Genomic DNA, 27,668 nt, shown 5'->3' with positions numbered 1-27,668 from the left:
CCTTACCTCTGTCTCCTGTCCGCTTCATAACAGAAGCCCGGACCTATAACGACGACAACATGAGCACCCCCGATCACCTTCAAGAGCTGGTGGACCAGTTGAAGCGGATTCTACAGCCACCAGCTCCACTTTCCAACGCACCACCAGCACCGAGCACTTCCGCCTCCACAGTTTCTTCTTCGGCCCTTCCTTCCAGTCCCATGGCCCGACCAGCGCCCTACTCAGGCGGAGCGGGGGAGTGCAATGGTTTTCTGTTACAATGTTCCCTCATATTCGAAATGCAACCTTCTCTATATCCCACAGATAAGTCGAAGATCGCCTACATCGTATCTCTACTCTCTGGACCTGCACTTAAATGGGCTGAGACGATCTGGAACCAAGCCGGGCCGGTCATGAATTCCATCACTACCTTCACGGAGTATTTCAAAGAGGTGTTTGGACGTTCTGATGGGGAAGTAGCCGCTGGAGAGCAGCTGTATCATCTAAAGCAAGGTACTCTATCTACACAGGAATATGCTCTCCGGTTTCGCACTCTAGCAGCTGCAAGTGGATGGAATGAGAGATCGTTGTTGACCACGTACCGGCTCGGCTTGGAACCCACTCTCCGAATCCAACTGGCCACATTAGATGATACAATGGGTCTGGAGAGATTCATCCAACATTCTCTCCGATGTTCCGATCGTCTCCGTTCCTATCAACAGGACACCATCACCCCCTCGTCTGCACTCCTCCAATCGCCTGAGTCAACAGCCTCTCCAGAACCAGAACCCATGATAATAGAGTCTGGAAGACTGACATCAGCGGAACGACAGAGGAGGCTGACCCGGGGTCTGTGTCTATACTGCGGTGTCAGTGGACACACCCGTATGGAGTGTCCCCTTCGTCCCATTCGGACTTCAGTGAGTGTATTCAGTACGAATATTGAACAATGTAAACCACTTACTACCACCGTACAAATAACTACTGCCTCTATTTCTCTCCTTGTCACAGCCCTCATCGACTCCGGGTCAGCAGGGAACTTCATCTCCCAATCCCTCTGTCGTCAACTCCACCTCCGTACTGAGGCGTCCTCGCATATATACCAGATACAACCGATAACCCAGTGCACTCGATCTTCGACCCGTATCCATCGACAATGCGAAGACATCCTTCTTCAAGTGGGGTTGTTACATCAAGAGAGGATTCAATTTCTGGTTCTGGAGGGTGCAAATATGGACATCATTCTAGGGCGCCCGTGGCTGGTGAAGCACGATCCCATCATCTCTTGGGGCACAGGAGAGATAAAGAAATGGGGATCTGGATGTACACCTGCCTGTTTTCCAAATCTCCCTCTTCAAGGTCGGAACCCCATTTCTTTGTTTGCAACATCGGTCGAGAGCCCTCCTGAGAAGCAGTCTATCCACATTCCTAAGGAGTACAGCTCCTTTCATGATGTCTTCTGCCCCAAGAGAGCTTCCCAGCTACCGCCGCATCGGCCATGGGACTGCGCGATCGACCTAGTTCCAGATGCCCAGTTGCCAAGAGGTAGGATCTACCCGCTCTCGCTTCCAGAGAATCAGGCAATGGAAGATTACATAAGGGAGGCTCTGAGTCAGGGGTACATACGTCACTCAAAATCACCAGCCGCCTCAAGCTTCTTCTTTGTGGCCAAGAAGGACGGAGGGCTGCGTCCATGCATCGACTACAGGGTCCTAAATAACGGTACAGTAAAATACCGATATCCCCTTCCTCTGGTACCAGCCGCTTTGGAACAGCTCCGAGAAGCTAGAGTCTTCACTAAATTGGACCTCCGCAGCGCGTATAATCTGATAAGAATACGTGAGGGGGACCAATGGAAGACAGCATTCGTGACCCCTACTGGCCACTATGAATATGAGGTCATGCCTTACGGTCTGGTCAACGCCCCCTCCGTATTCCAAAACTTCATTCATGAAGTCCTCCGGGAGTTTCTTCACCACTGTGTAATAGTGTACATAGATGACATCCTCATTTACTCCCGGAGTGAGGCCGAACATCGCCAACACGTTGCGGAGGTCCTACACACATTGAGAGAACATCACCTCTACCTCAAAGCGGAGAAATGCTCATTCCACCAGAAGTCGATTCATTTCTTGGGATACATCATTGACCAAACCGGTATACGTATGGATGGGAAGAAAATTGAGGCTGTTCTATCCTGGTCAGAACCCACTTCCATTAAGGAGCTCCAGAGGTTTCTTGGGTTTGCTAACTTTTATAGACGGTTTATCAAGGACTACAGCAGGATTACATCACCTCTCACTAATCTCCTCAAGGGTAAACCCAAAGGACTGGAGTGGACCAAAGAAGCAGCCGCAGCCTTCCGCCTTCTTAAGAAGGAGTTCACAAGGGCCCCACTCCTGACTCATCCTGACCCAAATCTTCCTTTCGTGGTGGAAGTGGACGCATCCACCACCGGCGTCGGGGCAGTATTATCTCAACATCATGATACACCGCCCCGACTGCATCCCTGTGCCTATTTCTCTCGGAAGTTGAGCCCGGCGGAGCAGAATTACAGCATAGGAGACAGGGAGCTTCTAGCAATCAAGCTAGCCTTGGAGGAGTGGCGTCACTGGTTGGAGGGAGCCAAACATCCGTTCCAGGTGATCACAGATCACAAAAACCTCCAATACATCAAAGAGGCCAAGAGACTATGTCCACGTCAAGCCAGATGGTCACTTTTCTTCTCACGTTTTGATTTCTCCATTTCCTATCGTCCAGGACCCAAGAATCTAAGAGCAGACGCTCTCTCTCGTTTACACGAGCATCACGATCATGAAGAACTCCCAACGAAGATTCTTCCCGAACACATCTCCATTTGTCCGATCACCTGGAACGCTCCTCCAGTCGTTGCCACTCCGGAAGCCCCTGCTCCGCCGGGATGCCCTCCTCATCGGCAGTTCATACCACCTGAACACCGGGTAGATCTGATCCACTCCTTACATACCTCGCTAGGCACTGGACATCCAGGGATCAACAATACTCTCTCGCTAGTATCCCAACGATTCTGGTGGCCAAACATGGCAAGGGATGTGAGGCAATATGTTCAGGGCTGTAAGGACTGTGCCCAATCCAAGAGCCCACGTCATCTACCCGCTGGAAAGCTCCATCCCTTGCCGATTCCGAACCGTCCCTGGTCACACCTAGGAGTGGACTTTATCACTGACCTCCCTTCGTCAGAAGGTAATACCTGTATTCTAGTCATAGTAGATAGATTCTCAAAGTTTGTCAAACTAATCCCTCTGAAAGGTCTTCCCACAGCCTTTGAAACTGCCGACAATATCTTTAATCAAGTCTTCAGGTCATTTGGTATTCCAGAAGATATTGTGTCGGACAGAGGTCCACAGTTCATCTCACGTCTATGGAAAGCCTTCTTCAAGCTCCTAGGTGTGGCCGTCAGCCTCTCTTCTGGATATCATCCCCAAACCAACGGGCAGACAGAGAGGAAGATTCAGGAGGTGGGACGGTTCCTGAGGACCTTCTGCAGTGGTCACCAGAACTCCTGGAGCCAGTATTTGGGCTGGGCAGAATATGCCCAAAATTCACTGCGGCAACCCTCCACCGGACTCACGCCATTCCAGTGCGTCCTGGGCTTCCAACCACCGCTCTTTCCCTGGGATGGCGAACCATCTGATGTCCCCGCAGTGGATCACTGGTTCCGGGAGAGCGAGAGAGTCTGGGACGAGGCTCATCAACATCTGCAGAGGGCAGTCCGTCGAAGCAAGGTAACCGCCGATAGGAGAAGGTCTGAAGAACCCAGATACACACCCGGACAAAAGGTGTGGCTATCCACCCGGGACATACGCATGCGACTGCCCTCTCGCAAGTTAAGTCCCCGATTTGTTGGTCCCTTCACCATCGTGGAACAGGTTAACCCCGTCACCTACAAACTACAATTACCCTCTCACTACCGTATTCACCCTACATTCCACGTATCACTCCTGAAACCCTATCACGATCCTGTTCTTCCCTCCACAGAGCCTGACCACGAAGAGGAACCCCCTCCTCCACTGCTCCTAGAAGAAGGAGCCGTCTACGCAGTGAAGGAGATCTTGCGTTCCCGACGTCGTGGTGGCCAGTTGGAGTACCTGGTGGACTGGGAAGGGTACGGCCCCGAAGAAAGGACATGGGTTCCCAGAGCTGATATTCTCGATCCTAGTCTCATGGTGGAGTTTCATGAGAGCCACCCTGAGTTCCCAGCGCCTAGAGGCAGAGGGAGACCACCACGGCGTCGGAGGTGTCGGCCCTCAGGAGCGGGCCCTGGGGAGGGGGGTACTGTCATGGATTGGTCAGGCTCTCACGACCTCCACTCACGAAGATCACCATCACCTGACTTCTAATGAGCACACAGCTGCATCACATTCACGAGCACCAGATAAAAGCACAGCACTCCAGTCGCTCATTGTCCGGGCTCGTCTCGACGAAAGCGGACAACTGAGCGACCACTCAGCGTAGTCATCCTCAGCTAAAACAAACGATTTACTTACCTGTTCTCTTTGTATTCCTCCTAGTCTTCCTGGTCCTCCCGAATCGTCCTGTCTTCCAGTCCTTCCAAGTCTGTGTCATCCTCTGTCAGCTGTATCTGGTGTGTGCTGTCCATCCTCGTGTATTCCTGTTACCCAGCCACGGAGGAAAAGACCCCAACATCATTCCTGATCCTCCTGGCTATCCTTCATGTGCTCCTTGTTGTCATTTAATAAACACCCTAACGTTTCCTTACCTCTGTCTCCTGTCCGCTTCATAACACATACTGTGTATTGGCATAAATGCATTTTTTTTCTTAAGCATGTACAGTTGTTGGACAAATAACCTTTAGTTGAAAAAGTGAGTTAATATATGAAAAATATCTAAATAATAAACAATATATGTGAATTTTTATTAAGTATAGTATTAATTATAATATTAAATATTATAATTACTCTAAAATTACAATTGCTCATCCTTTTTTGATTGATTTATTTCTTAAGCATCTGCAGTTGATAAATAATAAATGTACTTTAGTTGAAAAATATAATTTTTCTGAAAATGACACATAACTCTGAATAGATGTATAGTTACATTTATATATACAGTGCTCAGCATAATTGAGTACACCCCATTTTGAGACACCCAATTTCTCAGTGAATATAGGCAATCTATTTTGGTGCATTTAAACAAAACAGATTTATTAAACAGATATTTTTATTAAAGTAGTATTTTAGTCACCAAACATATTTAGAAATAGAAAGATAATACAATTAAATTCAAGCAAAATATAGGAAAAAAAATTACAACCTACAAAATTATTTTAATTATTAAACATTTTACAACTATTTTTTTCCATTTTTTTGCCTCACTTGATTTTTCCTCTTTTTTTAAAATTTGTATTTAATATTTTTCTATAACATATATTTGGGTGTACTAGTTTTTGGACTGGTATTGTAAATTATTTTGTTAGATAAGCTCCAGATTTGGCTTCAGCATTGACTAATCTAATGTATATGCACAAATATAATATTGTATAGCTTCCTATTAAAAATATGAATCTAAAGGATACATTTGTAAGGGGTGTACTTATATTTTCTGGGCACTGTGACTGTTGAATTCATCAATATTTAAGGCAAGCATAATATAAGTAACTGTAATTAAATTACCTAAACAATTAAAGTAACCCCTTACTTAACCCCTTAATAATTCCTTTCCACCTTTTTCTGTGGAAAAGTAATTGAAATCCAGTTGACACAAGGCAAATAACCTAAAACATAAAAGACAAGCTTACAAGTGCTTCAATACAAGAGAACTGGAAAACAGGAAGTACTGTAAGAAGTTCCAGGAAACTGAAACCCAGCTGGACAGACAAAACCACACATCTGTCATCAAACGCAAGAGTCTTTCCTTTAAAAAGACATAAGCAGCAAAAAAAGTGTACATGTTGCTTTGATTTTTTGATTTGTACTAGACAGCAGTGTGTTCCCTCAACCACAATACACAAACAAATCAATCCTTTGTAAGGTCAGACATTGCAGGTTTCTAAGAAAACTCCATATCCCACAGAAAACGTGACCGAGTTGATAACACAATGTATGATTAGCAAGTATCCGATTTCAACGTTTTATCTTAAGATGAGCTCCTCAGTGTTTTTGTCTTGTTTACTTTGTCCTTCTTATCATCATCAGACTGCTTATGATCATCTGAAAACCAACAAACAAAATCATATGTTCCTGGGAAGACAATATCTCACATATATTAGCTAAAAAAAACCTTTTAGCTTTAATAATTAACCAAGTGACCCTTAAAAAGAAATCATCCTCAGCATATTTTGCACTGATTTAGCAGAGTAACATGAATCAGTAACACATGCTGAATCTCCTGAGTTCTGGCTTTTTTTTTAGGTCAGGAAGTTGCTCATCACACAGTTCCAGCATGTAACGTGTGTAAAAAAAATCAGCTGATTCCGAATCCAGTCATGCAAGATTCTGACTGTCAGCAAAGCATTATTCAGACTCACTTTGCATAAAAACAAGTGATCTTCAAGCTTGCTAAGCAACAATCCTTGTTCTGTCGCAACATGTTGTGAACATGTGAGATCATATGATGTCGTGCACGGCTAATCACCACGTGCTCTTGGCGGATTTAGATATTTTCGTGGTGTATTGTGATCATATAGTCAGATTAAGCATCAAACAATTCTAGATAAGACTTTCCTGAAATAATATAAACAGACTTTATTTGGTTGGTCTCTGTGCAGAACTGACCTCTGGGTATTTCTTGTGCTTTAAATAGTCATTGACCGCAGGCTCGAAGTATTTAGCGTAGCCCTCGTTGATGCTGTACGTCTTCCCCTTTTTCTTGATTTGCACGTTTCTGTCCGTCAGAATGAACTCTCCAATCGCCTGAAAAATAGGAACATCAGAATTTTGGTCACACACTGACAAACTACTGTACTCAGCTCTGTGTTGTAATAAAAAAAGAGTAACCGAATATGAATATTTCAGTGGAGAGGAATCAAAACTAGATCACTACAGCCACAATATCTATTTTTTTAAATAACAGATTAATTATAGCATTTAATTGAAAAGTTGTGGAATGTAGATATATTATAGTAATATTTAGCTTTCATACTTTGCTACTCTGCACATTTATGAGTTTTAGAACAGAGAAAAATGAGCTTTTTTTGTGTATTGTAATAATTTGGATGTTAAAATGTCAGTTTAAGCAAATAAGTGGACATGACAATATAATGTATTTGGAATAATGTGGAAGTTTCATTGCTCATAATACTTTTAAAAGGTTTACTTCATCTTATTAATATGCGAGTTATTATGACAAGGATCTCTCATTAAAAGATGCTGTTTTTATTATAAACTTTAATGCGCTATCGTGTAAGTTTCGGCGTTACAGTAGCGATGTCGCCTCACTGCAAGAGGGTCGCTGGTTCGAGCCGCGGCTGGCTCAGTTGGCATTTCCGTGTGGAGTTCGCATGTTCTCCCCATGTTGGTGTAGGTTTCCTCCAGGTGCTCTGGTTTTCCCCACAGTCCAAAGACATGTGGTGTAGGCGAATTGGAAAAACTAAATTGGCCATGGTGTATGTGTGTGAATAACAGTGTATATGGGTGTTTCCCAGTGTTGGGTTGCAGCTGGAAGGACATCCGCTGTGTAAAAGAAATGCTGGATAAGTTGGCGGTTCATTCGAGAGGGGTCTGGCTGCAGACTCGGTGCAGCTGCAATCTGAGCTGCATCCAATACTTTTTAATGCGCTCACCTAACCCCACCCCTAACCCTACCCCTCACAGTGACATCACTAGCTCCATTGAGTGCATTGTGTCTGACATTGCACGTCTAAGTGATGCAATCTCAGCTTGCATCATAAAGGCTGCGTCCAGATACTACTGGTTCATTCCGCAGTGGCGATGCCTGATTAATTTACATTTACATTTACATTTAGTCATTTAGCAGACGCTTTTATCCAAAGCGACTTACAAATGAGGACAAGGAAGCAATTTACACAACTACACGAGCAGCAGTGAATAAGTGCTATAGGCAAGTTTCAGGTGTGTAAAATCTAAGAAGCAAAGCATTAGTAATGTAAGTTTTTTTTTTTTTTTTGAGAGAGAGTACAGTTAGTAGTATAGCCAGAGAGGCAATTGCAGATTAGGAAGGAAAGTGGAGACTAAATAGTTGAGTTTTTAGTCGTTTCTTGGAGACAGCAAGTGACTCTGCCGTTGTGATGCAGTTAGGGAGTTCATTCCACCAACTGGGCAGATTGAATGCGAGAGTTCGGGAAAGTGATTTCTTCCCTCTTAGGGATGGAACAACTAGGCGACGTTCATTCACAGAACGCAAGTTGAATAAAGTTAATAAAGTTAAGTTTAATAAAGGGACTAAACTGAAAAGAAAATAAATAAATGAATGAATGAATATGTAAGTTTCACATTTATAAATGCAAGTTTACTCTCTTCGTTGTGGTAGAAAAATTATAATGAGATTGTAAGAGATTATAATGTATATAACTGTGATGTCTAAGTCTAATAATAGAATAGCAGGTAAAACAATCAATGCATGCTCCTCCTTTAACATGTTTACATAAAAAGTTTATATACATGCCTTTTCTGTATTAATAAAACTGCATTTTAAAATCTTAAGAAAATGTACAATTTATAAATTATAAATAATATAAATGTTTGGCTATTGATGATCATACCTCAACCTTTTTATTATGATATACTATATATGAAGAGTTCAGATGCAAAAACCTCTGTGATGTCTGAAATTTACATAGAAATTGAACATTTTTTCTCAGCCTCTTTTGATTATGTTGAGATATTTCACTTTTAAGACTAGGAAAAGAACATTATTTGGCATAAAAGTGATATTACTGAACATGCACACAGGAGCCTGATAAAAATGCTCATTTTGGAGGAAAATTTCAGATGGCATTTAGAGGTTTTTGCATTTAAACTCTTCATATATATGTTTCTCATGCTTTATCTTGCTTTCTCGCTAAGGCATGTGAAATAATTTTGTTATATGATGAAGTATTGGACAATACTTGCTAGATCTTGTTAATAACTCATTTAAAAATGCTAATAAACTAAAGTATTCACAACAATCAGACAAACCCACCTAGTGGACACTTTTTGTTACTGCAGATTTGCAAGAGGTCACTTATTAAATTAGTGAGAAACAAAATACAAAAACATGACAATTTAATAAGCTTATAGGATTTAGAAGTTTAGTGCACTTTGTTTTTGATTTGTATTGGTACCTTTTAGCTCTAGACCAGCAAATACTATAGGCCTTCAAATCTACTGTACTGTGTGTTGTAATCAAATATATAAAGGCCAAATAAGAGGAAGCAAAACTAATTCACTGAAGCCACATAATATTCAAGTCTTTCATTAGAAAATGAAAAAAGAAGTATGCCTTAATGTAAAAAAATGAAAATCTACAAATGTCAAACCATAAACAGAAGTGAAAGAACTCTTACTAACCTTATATAAGAGTAAAGAAAGTTTTGTTTGTTTACTACATATCTGTTTTTTGTTTTAAAACAATATTATGTTTGGCAGGTGTGTACTTTGCTCATATGGCCCTGAATAAACTGTAAATGATTCACTTGAATCATCCGGTGTTTCTTCAGTGAAATGGTTCCTGTAATACAGTGATCATAAAACGCTGACCCCAGAACTGCAAGATGCTTTCCATTGAAACAAACAATATTCCTCTTAGCGTGTTTAGTTGTCTTTTTTGTTGTTATTTTTATTCAGATTCTTAGCAACTATGTTTAAAGACATAAAACAATTTAGACAAATTTGGTCATTTTAGACTTGGTTATGTACAGAGTAGCATTTGCTGTCAAATACGTTTGGTTAAATTATCTTCAAGTTAACTTTTCAGAATACTATTTATGGTTTTTATGTGGTTTTGTTAGACAAAAATATGTTGGTTTCAAACATTTGAAAAGTTTTTGAACAATCATGAGGTAGGTATTAAGGTATTTAATTTAATCTCCATGCATTCCAGTGGGATTAATACTGGTAATACTTAGATTACATATTCTTATATACTTCAAACAAATTCATAAAATATTACAATAACAGATAGATAGATAGATAGATAGATAGATAGATAGATAGATAGATAGATAGATAGATAGATAGATAGATAGATAGATAGATAGATAGATAGATAGATAGATAGATAGATAGATAGATAGATAGATAGATAGATAGATAGATAGATAGATAGATAGATAGATAGATAGATAGATAGATAGATAGATAATGCATTAGGGGGGGTTATTTATATTATGAGGGTTGTTTAATTGCAGATGTAATGGTTTGTACTTACTGGATCCAGCATGAAGAAGTTGACTCCAGCTCCTGTACTGAGAGCCACCAGTGTGGCACTGCCGTAAAGAGCATAGCCCGCACACACAATCTGATTCCCAGGCTGCAGAGCATCCTTTTCTGACGGTTCTCCATCTGAGACCTCAAACAAGTCGAAAAACAAGATGAGCCATTAAAGCTAAAGATAAACATAAGATGCTAAGTACTAAAAGTGTGATGTGTTCTTAATAATATTACAACTGCAGTATATTATATTCATATTTCCTTCACGTTCAGGGAATTAAAGCAACACTTCACTTCCATACAATAATACTTTTCACCTTTATGAGCTTAGCACAAAGACAAAATAGTTAATTTGACAATTATCGAACAAATGCTAAATAAAACTGTACACGCATCAAAATGCAAACAACATAACACCACCACCTAGCGTACATTTTTGTTACTACAGTTATCCCTGAGGTATTCCTTACTACTTTGTTAAAGCAATAATAGTTCACTAAAAATTACAACTTACTCACTATTTCACTCTCTCTAAATGATTTTAAAGATTTGTGAGTTTATTTAGTTCTTTGAACGCAAAAACAAAAGAAGATATTTTGAAGAAACAAAGGGGTAACCATTGGCATCCATATTATGAAAAAAATGATATGGAAGCCAATGGTTACAGGTTTTCAGCTTTATTAAAATTGTCTTTGTTTCTGTTTAACAGAAGAAAGTCAAACAGGTTTAGTTCAAGTAATGGGTGAGAAAATGGTGCCAGCATTTTCAGTCCTGGGTGAACCATCCCTTTAAATGAGAAAAAAAAAAATAATAATATAAAAACCTCATAAAAATTAAATAATAAAAAACTAACAGGATCAGCTCCGCCACTGATATTAGTTGCAGTTTAGTGCATTTAATAACTTCAAATTAAAAGTTCAATTAAATAGATTGCTTAGCCAATATTTGTCATCAGTCACAGCCAAATGCAGTCAGCTATACCTCGTCAATCTGCATGAGAAAGTAGCACAAGAACATCAAATCAATCCATCTCAAACACATCATCACAAAAAACACATAAATACAGTTCTGTTTTATTAGTATTCAATTTACTTAAAGTTTTATTGCATTCAAAAGAAATGACACAACATGCACATGCAACAGTCAGCAGATGCAGGACAAGCACTCACTCTTTTGTAGATGGCAAAGATGGTGCCAATGGGGGCCAAACAGTCAATGTTGGAGGAGCCATCCAGGGGATCAAAACACACTACATACTTGCCCTAGGAAAAACAGCAAATTGAACTGTAGTGATCTGTAGTGAGTATGTAGTGAAATGAGACAGCGACCTCGTGTGGTAAAATAATGAATGACCTCTAAAAATTAGCAGATGGGTGCATTTAGCGCACTCCTTAACGAAAATCTGCCATGGTTTATTGTAGTAATCGTTTTGTAACGTTTAGTAGTTCTTTGTCTTTTTGATTATCGTATTACATAACCTCATAACTTCACACAATGTGTTTTATTTGTTTTTTAATGTTTAAAATTTTTAATTATTATTTTGTGGTAATACAGTGTTGTAATAGCTAAAAATATTTTGTACTCTGTAAAAAAGTTGACTCAACTTAAAATTTTAAGGCAACAAACTTCAGGACACTTTTGAGTTTACTCAACTTAAATAGAGTCAAGTGTAGTAACTGGGTTGAAAGTCAACTCAAAAATGTCATAAAGTTTATTGCCTTAAAATTTTAAGTTGAGTCAACTTTGGTTTTTTTACAGTGTAGCCTACTGTCATTGTCAAGACAAAATAAATTATTTATTAGAAATTAGTTATTAAAACCGTTTAAAGTGTTTAAATAACTGATTATACACTGTAATAAATACACTGTAAAACTCCATAATGTTGTCCAAACACAAATCAATTTGCCTAAATGAACTTGTTTTTTTTACAAATTTAAGTAGAGTGACCATAAAAAAATTAGAAAGTGTGTTGATTAAGCTCAATTTAAATAAGCAGTTTGAACAAGCAGCAAAAATAAATTTGAGTGGATATACGGGGTGATTAATAATGATAATGATAACCCTTTCTTTTCAACAGTGAGTATTCAGAAGTGCATGAACATGATTTACTCGTTTTTCTGCAGGCGTGTAAATGGCGTCCTTGTTTTCCTCTGAAACCATTAAACACGTGCCGTAGGAAGCCTGCAGCATATTGATGATCAGATCATTAGAAAGCACATCCAGCTTCTTTTGCTCGTCTCCTGTCACGTTCACCTGTCCCGCGATGCCTTGACTGTGTGCAGGGAAATCAGAACAAACTGATGTTTAAAAAAAACTACATCAATTCAGATACCAAAACAGTGATAAAGTTCCTGGCTTTTCTTTATTTTTTTTAAAAAGCTGCAATAAAAATTAACTTCTTAATTTGTTGGAAAATTATTTTAATTAGTTTTTATTGTTATTAGAGTTTGCACTTTATTTTAAAGTGCCATTCATTCGTGTTAGATTTAGTGTAATAACAGAAAAAATAGCATACATAATTGCATTTAACTAACTCAAAGCCAAGATCTACTCAAAAGTCTAACCATATGAATTTGAATATGAATTGATCAATGAACTTTACTCAGTAAACAGTAAAATAAAAATAAAGTATATTCAGTAGTGTGTGTGTGTGTGTGTGCGTGCGTGCGTGCGTGTATATGTATATATATATATATATATATATATATATATATATATATATATATATATATATATATATATATATATATATATATATATATATATATATATACAGTTGAAGTCAGAATTATTAACCCTCCTTTGAATTTCTTTCTCTTTTTTAAATATTTCCTAAATGATATTTAACAGAGCAAGGAAAATTTCACAGTATGTCTGATAATATTTTTTCTTCTGGAGAAAGTCCTATTTGTTTTAAGCAGAAATTGGGGAAAAAAATAAACAGGGGGGCTAATTATTCAGACTTCAACTGTGTATGTATATATATATATATATATATATATATATATATATATATATATATGTGTGTGTGTGTGTGTGTGTATATATGTGTGTGTGTGTGTTTATATCTGTATTCATTCTTTTTGTATAAACAAAACTTGGTTTTGGTTATTTTAGCATTAAAGTAAATGAAAATGACAAAAAAATTTGCAGCTTGCTGAAATAAAATAATATGTTTTAATGCACTTGACACTGAAAAATTATTTAAATAAAAGTTTTTTTTACAAATTAAATTATAAAAATGAAAAAAATTATTATTATTAATTATTATTATTATTATAAAAAAATAATATTATTATTATTGTGGTGGTGGTTTATTCCGTGGTGACGCCCTTTCACAAATAAGTCACTAAACCAAAGGAAGGATGAATGAATGAATGAATGAATGAATTATTATTGTTGGCTATATGAAAAAAAATCTGAGTTTGTCTGGATTTGCCAATTATAGTCATACTAGTTTTAGTAAAACAAAACTTTATTTTATTCTATTTACCACTGGTGACATTTCTTCACAATTTCAAATAAAAACTTTTGTCATTTAGAGCTTTTTAGTTATGTATTTTTTTTTTTGCACAAAATATGTCATGTTTAAGACATATTTATATTAATTTTAGACAAACTTGGCCTACTACCAACTTCAGAAATCACTATTTTGTGAAATAATTTTTTAAGTCAAAATAAGAAAAAAGATAACAATCAGGAAATTTTAATAATTACTATATCATAATAACAGTATAAGCTACATAGGTATAGTGTGTGTACTACACCTGTAATTTAACATTACTGTACTTCACAGTTTTCACTGTTCATTTGATCATTGGCTAAAACTAAACTTCACTAACATCCATGCTTAAAATCATGTAGGCCTATTCACAACACTGAATACAAAAACTAAATAATTTACTGAAGGAAACTTACAGGTGGACGATTCCAGCTTTCCTGACAGCAGATGAAATGGCTTTAATTGCGGTTAACAAGGAGTTGATGAGCTGTGTGAGTTCACCGGTGGCCCCTTTCGCCTGGCGGCCGGTCTCCATCACGAACCGCGTCAGGGTCCAAACGTCCACATCAAACACTGACTGATCCGACATCCTCACAGCCTCCGAGAGTACGACCAACTCCACAGACAGACACTAAACTAACAGCAGAGCCTCCAGCCAGTTCAGTCTTACACAGTGAGTGGAGGAAGGCCAGAGTTATATTGGTGAAGCAGATCAAGTGACAGTAGTGAAGTCTGAAGGCTAGTAGAGCCAGAGCTCCATTTATAAAGCACGTTCACTGGCCCTCAGATAATAATTTATGCCCGCTATTGACACATGACATATACTCAGAGATCATGGGTCATGAAGCTTTGTTTATGACAATAACCTACTGGACGTCTGTTAAATGTATCTCATTAATAAACGTGCATTTATTTATATTTAAATGTGTCCACATAACTCAAAATCTAACCTGGAACTGTGACTAAACACATTTGCTGGAAAAGGATCCGCAGCATGCATTATATTTAATTTACAGCGCTGAAAAGTGCAATTAACGTGCTTTCTGAGAGCTTAATTTAAATGGTAATCCTCAACAAGCAGTGTTTATCACTATAAATCAAGCAATGGTATACAGTAGATGACATTCTTCAGATTCAACAGATTTGGCAGGATGGCAGATGTATTTCCAAACAAGCCGCCTGCTGTTATTGCTTTTAATGTGGGTGTGACAGTGCCCAAAATAATAAACTCATTAAGATCCGAACCTTCCATTTCAACAAGAGCAGAAAAGACCATTGAACACACAGGCAAGATTTTCTTTAGTCTTTTCCATACTCAATCTGCACATAATTCATTCTGAACTGCAAATAACTTAATTGATTTTTACTTTAAATGAGAGTAAATAAATTATGCCGAGACATGTATGCACATATTTTGACCAAGGTCATGTAGAGCAACACCTCAAAATGTGTCTCAAATGTCATCTGGGCCCTGTGCGCCTACTGGCCTTTACAGAAAAGGTCATCTGCTCTTCATTTGGTTGCTTGAACTTGTACAGTGTGTATTAAATCTGTTGATATAAGAATGCATTGATATGATAAAAATAAAAGTAGCATATTCATTCTTGATATTGATGTGCTCTAAATGGCGTATACCGAAATGCATAATATATTCATGTTATTCAGAGTATTTCACCAAAAGGATTCTAGTATCTCTGATGAGTTTGAAAATCAGAATTCAAAACATCTACCTTTTAAAGCTGCCTTATATTGAAAAACTCCATATAGCTTTGGCATATCTGAATAATAAGAGTTCAATAGATGGAAATGGCACGCCTATAGGCTCCAACACTGTTATTTCCTTGTTTTTATGTAAATACAGTGAATGTAAAATCCTGGTGATAATAACTGGCCAATTGGAACAAAACATCAACTCTGATGATCCACATAGGCTGAGCTTTATTGGCCACAATGTTTCCTAGAGAGATTACAATAATGATGCTACCCTATATACGGTTGAAGTCAGAATTATTAGCCCCCCTGAATTATTAGCCCCCTTGTTTATTTTCCCCCCAATTTCTGTTTAACGGAGTGAAGATTTTTTTCTAAACATAATAGTTTTAATAACTCATTTCTAATAACTGGTTTCTTTTATCTTTGCCATGATGACAGTAAATAATATTTGACTAGATATTTTTCAAGACACTTTTATACAGCTTAAAGTGACATTTAAAGGCATAATTAGGTTAACTAGGCAGGAGTTAATGGGGCAAGTTATTGTATAATGATGGTTTGTACTGTAGACAGTCAAAAAAAATTTGCTCAAAGAGGCTAATAATTTTGACCTTAAAATGGTTCATAAAATTTTTTTAACTGCTTTTATTTTAGCCGAAATAAAACAAATAAGACTTTCTCCAGAAGAAAAAATATTATCAAACCCACTGTGAAAATTTCCTTGCTCTGTTAAATATCATTTGGGAAATATTTAAAAAAGAAAAAAAAAATCAAAGGGGGGCTAATAATTCTGACTTCAACTGTATATAGCCTTATTAAAAAATAGACTTTAATGTGTTATATGACTAAAAAGTGGTCCTAAACGATATTTTCTCAAGTCAAATGAGTAGCTGCTTGGACACGGTAACAGTATTTCATACGTCACCACTTAACAAGTGGATTATACCTTCTATGTATGCTTACTCTTATTTTGAAATGGTACAGGCTTTAAGCAAGAGTAAACAGTTCTGTAAAGCAGGCAACCATGCATGATCACAGAGTCACAATGCGTCAAACCCAAAATGTGGAACATTCGGATTGTGAATGTATTCAATGCCACCCCAAAGAGCCATAAGGTCTGTAAAAATGTGTCTTTTGTTATCTTAACATTCTTACTGTGTTTTCCTGCAGTGAAACGATGCCAGTAATCTTCAAAAAGTCATCTTTTCATGCAGATGTTGATACTAATTGTTGCCTGTGTTTTCAGACACATTAAAAACAAAAAAAATAACTGTAAATAAATCTCAGCTGGCCCCTAATGTCAAATAAAATAATAACTGAATAATAATTATTATTTTGCCTTTATTTCATCCAAAAAAAACAACAACTCAGAAATGTACTAGGTTACTCTCCTTAGCTAAAGTAAATCTTTTCATCAATTCAGTTGAAAAGATTGTCATTTAACAAGCATCTACTCAATTAGTTCAGATGTTTATTTTTCAAACTGAAGTATGATTATTTTATACTTGTATTACAAAGTACATCACTGTGTGGGGGTGGGTGTGTCAGGCTTTGATATGAGCTGCTGGAGGATGAAAGCAGAGCTCATTAATATTCACAACCCTTCCAAATATGGTCAAAACCAACTGTAATATATTAGAGCCAACTGGGTTGGAAATGGAACGGTAAAAGCATTTCTGAAGAAGTTTTGCACTCCCCTAAGCCACAAACCTTCTATTTAAATATCAGAGAATAATTTAACATGTTGTGCCAGTGCATTCTATAGCACATTTAATATAGTGTTCTGATGTCACAACATTGTTTTTCTTTAATTACACTACAAGTTATGTTAAGGTCACTGAACAGACTACTAAACAGTTTACTCCAGCTACAATGTAATCAGTTATTTAGATTTCATCGTTTCTCTCTTGTATTTGATTTAGCAGCCATAATCTTGCACTTTTCTTCAGCATGCATGCACTGTAAATAAGTTAATAAGTTAAGGTAACTCAAACCATTTCAGTTCAAGAACTAATCCTAATGAGTACTGTGAACTTAATCCATTTGAGTAAACAAAGAAATTTGAGCACAGTAAAACCCAATAAATGAAGAGAACTCAAACCAACTGAGTACTGTAAAACCCAATAAGTTACGGCAACTCAAACCGATTGCTACAAAGCTTATCTATATGAGTACTGTTAACTTACTTCATTTAAGTTGAAGTAATGAGGAATTTAATTAACTCATTACCCTCAACACTGAGTTCAAAACTCTCTTCAAACGTGTAGAATTCAATTAATTTTGAGTTAACTACACTCATTTTATTTGATAAAGTTGACTATTGGGTTTTACAGTGTGTTTTATTGCATAAATGAAATTGTTAATGTTCTTGACACAGAAACATCACTTGTTTTGCCAAGATCTTTATTCACAGCTTCCTTCAACAGCGTAAAATTAAGGCACATTTGATTATTTGGTCTGCAGTGACACAAACAAGATCTTCAATGTAAATCTTTCTCATAACTGTGTTTTTGGCCATGAACCATTTCAGCTGCCAATGATGCTCACAGAGATAATGTAGAAAATAGTCCTGATGTCAAGTTTTCTGCTATAAGCAATTACCACTTAAGTCCACGTCCTTTAAAATACTTCTCATATTTTTCTGTGGATGTACAGTATAAAAAATGTATAAAATCATTTGGGTTTATTATCTCTATGTAACAGAGGTATTTTGAATGTAAGAATGTAATTTTGGAATCTTAATCTGGAGTGTCAAGTGTTTCACATCTTCTTTATAAGTCTTTGAGTGTGATGTACATTCTGAATACTGATCTTCATTTGTTGTGTTTCTGGAAGATGGAGATGTACTCTTGGACGTCATCAGGGGATCCCATCACCACTGGCACCCGCTGATGGATGTTCTCCGGCTGGATGTCCAGGATGTTGGTGGTGCCTGTGGTGGCCATTCCTCCGGCCTGCTCCATGATGAAAGCCATGGGGTTGCACTCATACAGCAGTCTGAGCTGAAGAAGACATAGAGGTTTTAATCAGTCTCACTCAGTATATTCATTCAGAAACATTTACACCTCACTCTTAACAATAAAGGTGCCAGGAAGAACCAAAAAAAAGGAGTTTTCACAGTGATGGCTTACAAGAAACTTTTCGTGGAAAGTTATTCTAGGAAAAAAATTCTTTCGTAGTTTGAAGATCTGTGAAAAGTACTCATGGATGTTCAAAGTTCTTCATGGAACCATCAATGCAAATTAGGAGCCTTTATTTTAAAGGGATAGTATACCCAAAACTGAAAATGAACACATGATATGATCTAATGATCTGTGTGGATAGGATTGCTTTGACAGCATCACTCTATGTATGTGAAACACTTTGAAAACACAGAAAGAAATGTGTTTTAGTAAAAAGTTATCATTTCAAGCACATAGCTAGCCTGGTGAAAGAGGTGGTTCTTTTTTTCTCAAAAAGTAGACTTTTTGCAGTTACTCGACTATTTAATTATGAGGTTTACATACTGCAGTGGGTAGCACGTTCGCCTCACAGCAAGAAGGTCGCTGGTTTGAGCCTCGGCTGGGTCAGTTGGTGTTTCTGTGTGGAGTTTGCATGTTCTCCCCGTGTTTGCGTGGGTTTCCTCCGGTTGCTCTGGTTTCCCTCACAGTCCAAAGACATGTGGTATAGGTGAATTGAGTAGGCTAAATTGTCCGTAGTGTATGAGTGTGTATAGATGTTTTCCAGTTATGGGTTGCAGCTGGAAGGGCATCCACTGCATAAAACATATGCTGCATGGGTTGGCAGTTAATTCCACTGTGGCAACCCCAAATTAATAAATGGACTAAGCCGAAAAGAAAATGAATGAATGAACATACTGCGTTTTAGTGACATTTTAAGCACTATTTTTTTTTGGTAGATTAGGTTGTCAGATGGTCACACTTTTTGATGTACTAAAAACATTTTCTAAAGATTTAGAGTAAAGAAATATGAAATATAGGCTATTTATATTTAAAATACAAATTCATTACATCATATATAACTAGGGGGAAAAATAGGAATCTGTTAAAGTTCTAAATGAAATCCTGTGGCATATTGTCATTTATTAGACAAATAACAAACTGGCCAGCACATTCCAATTTCCTCAGTTAGAATTTGGGCATTTAAATAATAAAAACTTTATAATAATGATAATAACGTAGAGCTTCATGATATTTCTAGCCTCTCTTGTAAAAAGTACATTTAATAATTCATACATAACAACAATAGCCTAATAAGTAATACAAGTAACTTTATTAGGGGCCACCTTTGGTGGTTCACAACATTTTATTGGTCATGTTTACTTTCAAGAATAAGGTCCAAGATTTAGAATAAAAGTTACTTGTTAAATGTTTTCTCTATTTAACAACAACACAGTGAAAGTTGACTTTACTTTAGGTCTTAACCTTTTTCAATGGGTTATTTTGATCATTTATGATGGCATAACAGTCAAAACCTTTGTCAGTAGGGGGGTACCTGTAGGTCTTTCGAACCCACTGAACCCACCCTAGCTAGAGGCCTGCATTTTAAAAGTTGAATAATAAACATAATAATATTTTAATTATTAAAATAAAAAAAATTGATGAATGTTAGAAACATGTTTTAACAACATTACGATACTTAGTCAAATTTGTTAAACCTTTTGAAATGTAAAACTTCTTGAAAACAGAAAAATATATATTCTTATTACATTATTGTCCTTTAAAAGCACTGTAATATAACAAGTACTCAACATTTCAATATAAACCCTAAAAAAATCTACATGAATGAAATTTTATAAGTTCTTTTGAAGAATGTAACATGTAACCATTGGTTTTCATAGTAGGACAAACGAATGTCAATGGTTACCAGTTTCCAACATTTTTCAAAACAACTTCTTTTGTGTTAAACCGAAAAAAGCAAGTAGTCAAATTTGGAACCACTTGAGGCAAATAGTGAGAGCATTTGAATTTTTTAGTAAACTATCTATTTAAAAGTCTACGTCTTATTAGCATTTGGGTGCTACAGCTCCATCTATAGGTCTTTTGAGACAATGCAGACACAAGTAAACTTTAGATCTATTAAAATTGTTATTGTAAAGCAATATCAAGGCAAAAGGGTTTTACACAAGAATATACAAGGTAACAGATCCTATTTCAGCTCACAACTTCAAGCCTGAGCAAACACTGACACACCTATAAAAGCAAAGAAAGCAACTGGAGCAAAGATCATGTAGAATTTTCATGCTTTCTTTTCATTCACCCCTAGATACTGTAGCGAATAATTGCATGTGTTTAGATGAATTAAGCAGCGTATTACACACACACTGCAACATATAGTCTTAAATAGTGGACTGTGTGAAGAATTACACCTTATTTATTTAGCTTTTCAATAGAAACTTTAAAAGAAATTCTTGGGACGACTGAGGAGATGTTTCCTCGATGCCAACAGACAAAAACAGCTTTTTTGAAAAAATTTATTCCATAATTGTCCACAATTTAATGTAAACCACTGAAATTTTCTGAAGTTTTGTGCATATATATTAAAATTATATTATATTAAAACATATATGTAAGTGTTTATAACAAAGTACCATAATCAGGTACTGACTACACATGCACAATACAGAATTTTCATTTGATTTCATGGATCTGTGTGCAGGAGGATTGCTTTTACATGTGGTACTCTTGGTTGTACTCTTGTACTGTCTACTCTTGTTATATGTGAAACTTTTCGAAAACACAAGGAAAAATGTATTAAAAATATATTATATATTGTTTTATATAATATATTTTAGTATATTACTGCTGTTTAAAGCACCATAATGTAATAAATAGGCGAAGGACTCTAAATTTCTAAATAAAACTTTCAAACAAAATCTATTTTACATCAGTAAAATTATTAGCATTGGAAAAATCATGCTAAATTGCATTGTGATTTGCATTCCACAATTTAAATTACAGATCTTTCAGCATAAAACTAAGCACCTAAATGTCATTTTAATGAACGCTAAACAAATTATTCGGAGATTCAGAGCAACAAAATCTTTTTTTGAAAGTAGCCTGCTGTACTATTATGGAAATATAATTTATTTACATATAATTAACACGCGCACTAAACTGCCATTTTGCCCAGATTGATCGGCTAAGTAAAACTGAGATGTGTGTGTGTGTGTGTGTATTATATGGGCCATTATAAGCCCTATATATAAATAATAATAATAATAATAATAATAATAATAATAATAATAATAATAATAATAATAAATTTTTTTAAAAAACACACACTTTCCTGTCATGTTTAGTCCAGATTAACATGCTTCAGAAAAACCAAATGTTTCAATGTTTGGGCTTAATGCAGTTAAGTCATACCAATGACAAATATGGCTGCCCAAAATCTGTAGAAAATCTGTGGCAATTTAGAATAATCACAAGTCCCTGAATTGTGTGTTGTTTTCTTGGTTTTGTGTTAAATTCCAGTAGGGACTGGGTGGCACTCTGTAATTTGCTGAATGGCAGTTTAAAACAAATATTTACTCAGCATTTGATGTATTGATGTCAGTGTAAGCAGTGTAATTCATGTGAATGTCAACAGTGTTTAGCCAAAGCAGATCAAGTACCTTTCCTTTGGGGCTCTTCACATTTGCAGGGTAAAGGAAGATTCCTCCGTAAACCAGCGTCCGATGCACGTCTGCCACCATTGAGCCTACATAACGGGCTCCGTAGGGCGCACCGCCATCCTGAACACAGTTGAATCGTTATAGTATTAGTCTCCTCTGTCGTTCTATTTGTAAATGGATTTATTATATAGAAAATCGTTATTTATAGGCATACTGAACCTCTGGAAACTTTTTCTTCTGCAGGTACTCTGTGACAGCAGGGTCAAAATAAAGGGCATAACCTTCATTCAGACTGTAGATCTTCCCTTTCTTCTTAATCTTCACATCTCTGTCCACCAGAATGAACTCCCCAATAGCCTGACAGTTGAGTTAACAGATAAAACATTGTTATAAAATCAATCATAAATCTATGTTTTTACTATTTCTGTTGAAGTAATACATTATTTTGAAATACAAACAAGCAAGAGATGACAAACAGTCCAGGATCACTACAAATACATGCTTTAGCCTTTTAGCGAAACATAAATAACGTTGCTCTAGGTACATTTTAGATGGCAAAACCCCTAGTGGGTGCTTTAAAAAAAATTCTAATGCTGAAATACATTACTCGGGGTACGTTTTGTTGTATGTTTCAGATACACATGCTTCTACACGTCTACAAGAAGGTGGCGCTTGTCATACAGATCATCAAACCTAAACCAACAGTGTTTTCAAAAGCAACCATAAGATACAAGTGCACAGCGATAACATAGTTTTACCTTGATTTTATATTGCTTTAATCTCTTTTGTGGAACTGTGCTTTACTAGACTCAAACCTGTACAAAGTGAGCTAATGAGCAAACTAACCACATCTGAAACATTGTCATTATGGAGATACAAAGGTGATGCAAATGTATTCGATTACGGCGATTACAGATCACCGTTAAGTTGTTTTGTGGTATTTATTTGGTGTTATGCAAAGATCAGCATGAAAATAATCAGTTATTCGTCGATAATATGTCACTGTAAATATCATTAGTGTGAAAAGGAACATAATTTGTTGGTGTCATACACCCTGCAGTGTTCGTTTTACCTAGAAATGTAGTCAAACATATATTTAAGTACATTTTTGCTGTTTCACAAAAATGTAGGCTGACTCACATATTTTCAACGAGCCCGTGTTGCTGTATTCAGTTTTAGACAACACATATTTCAGACAGCAATATTTAACTTCAGAAGAGTTAAGACAACAATGTTTGGTAGAAAAACTCTAATCTTCCATCGCAACTAATGAAACCATTTGTTAACGTGAACTCAACGTGCTGCAATTTAAGAAAACGCATGAAATTACAAAAAACAAATTAAGAAAATATTATCAGTTTCACAGCAAACATGTTGAAAATCCTCACCACACAAACAGATTAAGAAAATGTGCTGATAATTCTCATAACACAAACAAATTAAGAAAAGGAGATCCAAAAATGTAACAGACCCAGCTATTTAGGTTATGATCATCTAGGCTAATAATATACAGAAGACAATGGAATAAGGATGTTAAAATAAACAAATAAACTCGCTTTTCAAAGATCATCCACAACTTCACCGAGCAATAGTCACTGCACTATAAGCCAATCCCAGCCTGGCTCATCACATTTCTGGGTCCCCTTGAAACATGTGTTGTGAGAAAATGCAGCGTGTTTTCTTAATGTGTTTGTGTTGTGAGAATTTTCCGCATGTTTTCTTAACGTTTTGCCTTGTGAAGATTTGCAACACATATTTTGTCAAACCAATGAAAGTCATTTCTTAATTTGCAGTTTTTGTAACTGCATGTATTTTCTTAAATTGCAGCACATTGAACTGCTACTCGGCCACTGTAATATATGCTATTTTCACCACTTAATATCACGGAAACCATTTAAGTTATGCTAATAATTACCATAGGGAAAAAAAACATTTAAAAAGTAAACTAAAATGTAAGTTTCAGCAGGCAACCGGATAACAATGGAGTCTGCAAAACACCACACCTGGAAACCTTCATTTGCTTTTTGTTTGACTGAATAAACAGTAATAACGTCAGTAATACCACTAATTCACTGCTTAAAAAAAATCCAATAACTTGTTATCGTGCAATTTATGGTGAGTAAAACTGACTCACTGGATCTAACATGAAGCAGTTCACCCCCTGACCGGTGGAGAGGACGATCATGGTGGCACTGCCATACAGTGCGTATCCAGCAGCCACTATGTTCCTGCCAGGCTGCAGTGCGTCTTTCTCTGACGGCTCGCTGTCAGTGCACTGACAACACAGACATGAAGTCATTAAAGAGCGTTTAGGGAATCCATACACACTGCACACCAGCAGACTTATTCAGTATATTCACTCACTCATACCTTTCTGTAGATGGCAAAGATGGTCCCGATTGAAGCAAGGCAGTCAATGTTGGATGAGCCATCAAGAGGGTCAAAGCAAACCACATATTTACCCTTAAACACACGAATGACAATTTAGTTTATTAAATATTAGCATTGTCATTATGAGTCATTCAATGATTAATGATGATGTTGTTCTGTTACTGTATTTGAGGACATTTGACCTTTCCAAACCCTTGCGCCACGAGACTCCTTACTGAATACACACTCACATATAGAAATATTTAAGAAACCGGAACACAAAACCAGTCCTTTTGTTTCACATGTATATTTTTGGCAATTTGGTGAATATTGTCGATTCTTCTTTTATGCCAAAAATCATTAGAATATTGAGTTAAGATGTTCCATGAAAATTTTTGTAAAATTCTAAACATCAATATATCAAAAGTAATTTTTCATTATAAATATGCATTGCTGAGAATTTAATCTGGACAATTTTTAACACAATTTTCTCAGTAATTATTTTTATTTTTCTAAACCCTCAGATACCAGATTTTGAAATAGGAACTCAGCCAAATATTGTTTTATCATTTAATAAAATCACACATCAGTGGAAATATTATTTATTCAATGTTAAGATAATGGCAAAATCTCAATTTCCAAAAAAATTACACTTGGCCATTTTGGTGTCTGCATTAAATAAAATAATAACATATTTGAAAATTAAATACAATACAAATACTTCTACAAACTTCTAAACGAATACAACTATTCAATTGCGAAACATCATTTGTGGAAGTAAAATAAAATGAAAAAACTTTTCAAAAATGTACATTTTTAAGCTGGGAACTTGTAACACATTGAGTTTTTGGTAATTTTTTAAAATTTAGTTTTGACTATATCACATTAGAGCGACGCAGCGGGTAGTGCTGTCGCCTCAAAGCAAAAAGGTCACTGGTTCGAGCCTCGGGTAGGTCAGTTGGCGTTTCTGTGTTCTCACCACGTTCGTGTGGGTTTCCTCTGGTGCTCCAGTTTCCCCCACAGTCCAAAGACATGTGGTGCAGGCTAAATTGGCTAAATTGTCTGTAGTGTATGTGTGTGAATGAGTTTGTATGGATGATTCCCAGAAATGGGTTGCAGCTGGAAGGGCATCCGCTGCGTAAAACATATGCTGTATAAGTTGTCGGTTCATTCCGCTGTGGCGTCCCAAGATGAATAAAGGGACCAAGCCGAAAAGAAAATGAATGAATGAATTTATTACATTATTCACATGAAACAACCAGGACTAGGACGAAAATTCCTTCAAAGCCTGTTTGTCACCATAATATATAATATTTTTTTCAACATAATACATTTTATATGACTCATCATAGCCTGAGTTTTACATATTACACAAGCCTTGATCTCCGTCTAGCTGCTGAAATCAGTTGGAGTCACGTGACCAGGTCTACATGCTGTGCACAGGAAAGGCTAGTCTATCTGGAAACATTCTTGGAAGTCATTAGTTAACTTTTGGCGAATACTTAACAAATAGTAATGTAAAAATAGAAAATGCATAAATAACCATGTAAAACTGATCTTGCTTAAAGGGTTTAGAAGTTAACATAATAGTTCAAAGCATGTAAAGAGTCGTTACCCGTCTATCCGGCTCCACAACGATGGCGCTGTCATGTTCTTCAGTGACCAGCACACATGATGTGAATGAGGATTTGATCATGTTTATGACCAGGTCATTGGAAAGGATGTCCAGCTTTTTAACCTGGTCACCCGTCACATTGGTACTTCCAGCAATCCCATACCTGCCAGCAGTCATGAGATAAATCATATGAGACTGTTGTATAAAAGGAATATCAAACTTATTTTGCAACTGTTTGCATGCATAAAATTTTAAAACTGATATATATATATATATATATATATATATATATATATATATATATATATATATATATATATATATAATTTAATTTTTATTTTTTATATATTTATTATATTTTTTTTATAATTTATTATATATATAAAAGATATATAAAAATAAAATACAATTCTGAAATTAAGAAATTTGATTGCGCACAAATGTAAACAAGCTATCACCGAGAATCCATATGCATCATGCCATTATTTTCAGGACACTTTGATTTAATGTGCAATTAAATACAAAAACACAACAAAAATATTCCATTTGATTAATTTACTTTATATTTCAGTTTGCAATTCTCTTTATACAGTTTGCATTAACATTATGGTACTACCTGAAACTTAAAAATAAATATATAACAATTATATAAATAATTATCAATAAATTATGCATTAAAAGTCTTTTGGTGCTAACATTATAAGAATATCATTAAAGACCAGATACCATTAAAATAGGGCTGTTAAAACATTAAACTTCCTTACTTCAAAGGACTTATTTGTCAGAACAATAAACAAGTCCAGAGAAAGGACACATCCAGAGGTTTTAATATTGCTATACAATATTTCAGTATTGTTTATTTTATTGTTTATTATTCATTGTTTATTTATTTATGTCATGAAATTAATACTTAATTTAAATATAGAAGGTTTTACTTCAAGTTTGATGTCAGTTTAATGTCAATAAAGATCATTTATGAGGTAAAATACACTGTTTTGTAGGATGCCATCGTTACATTAACTTTCAATTAGTTGTTTCAGCAAATTTGACTTTATTTTACTTTTATTTCTATGACTTTTATGTTTTATGTCAGTTTGAGATATACATTGAAACCATTTTAACACTTTATTTTCAAATGCTGCTAATAATGCAAAAAATGTTTCTAGTGTTTTTTGTTTTGTTTTTGCAACTTCCATTTCGAGATCCTCAGAAATACTCACAGATGCGCGATGCCTGCTTTCCTGACGGCGCTGGATATGGCTTTGACAGCAGTGCACATCGCGTTCAGAAGTGTTGTCAGCTCGCCTGTGCCTTTAGCTTTTCTGCCCTCTTCAAGCAGAAATCTGGTCAAAGTCACAACATTAGTGTCGAAGGAACCCCGGTCTGACATTGTTGTAGATTTTGCTGTTTAAAGAAATCTCGCTGTTGAATTAATAAAATGTGTAAATCGTGCAAAACTTTCTCTCGCGGAAGCAAAAAATAGGAAGGCGGAAATGTTGGTGG

General features: G+C 36.2%; 2 protein-coding genes across 2 annotated transcripts in view; both read right to left on the bottom strand.

Annotated features, from left to right (window-relative positions):
- Positions 1-14,586, bottom strand: part of fbp2 (fructose-1,6-bisphosphatase 2) — a 19,276-nt gene extending 4,690 nt beyond the window's left edge. The window contains exons 1-5 of the mRNA XM_056458170.1: positions 14,268-14,586; positions 12,459-12,621; positions 11,519-11,611; positions 10,348-10,488; positions 6,753-6,890 (exon numbers count right to left, since the gene is read on the bottom strand). Of these exons, the coding sequence (XP_056314145.1) occupies positions 6,753-6,890; positions 10,348-10,488; positions 11,519-11,611; positions 12,459-12,621; positions 14,268-14,440 (708 nt within the window). The 5' untranslated portion in view covers positions 14,441-14,586. The remainder of the gene's footprint in view (positions 1-6,752; positions 6,891-10,347; positions 10,489-11,518; positions 11,612-12,458; positions 12,622-14,267) is intronic.
- A 3,364-nt stretch (positions 14,587-17,950) lies between these two features.
- On the bottom strand, positions 17,951-27,668 carry fbp1a (fructose-1,6-bisphosphatase 1a). The gene is made up of 7 exons (XM_056458168.1): positions 27,386-27,668; positions 26,166-26,328; positions 24,551-24,643; positions 24,315-24,455; positions 22,400-22,537; positions 22,181-22,300; positions 17,951-18,566 (listed from the first exon to the last, which is right to left on the bottom strand). Exons 1-7 carry the CDS (start codon positions 27,553-27,555, stop codon positions 18,378-18,380), a joined length of 1,014 nt encoding a protein of 337 aa, XP_056314143.1. The 5' UTR covers positions 27,556-27,668; the 3' UTR covers positions 17,951-18,377.

Source organism: Danio aesculapii, chromosome 5 (genome assembly GCF_903798145.1).
Source record: "Danio aesculapii chromosome 5, fDanAes4.1, whole genome shotgun sequence".
Classification (NCBI taxonomy): domain Eukaryota; kingdom Metazoa; phylum Chordata; class Actinopteri; order Cypriniformes; family Danionidae; genus Danio; species Danio aesculapii.
This window is presented reverse-complemented; position numbering and strand designations above follow the sequence as displayed.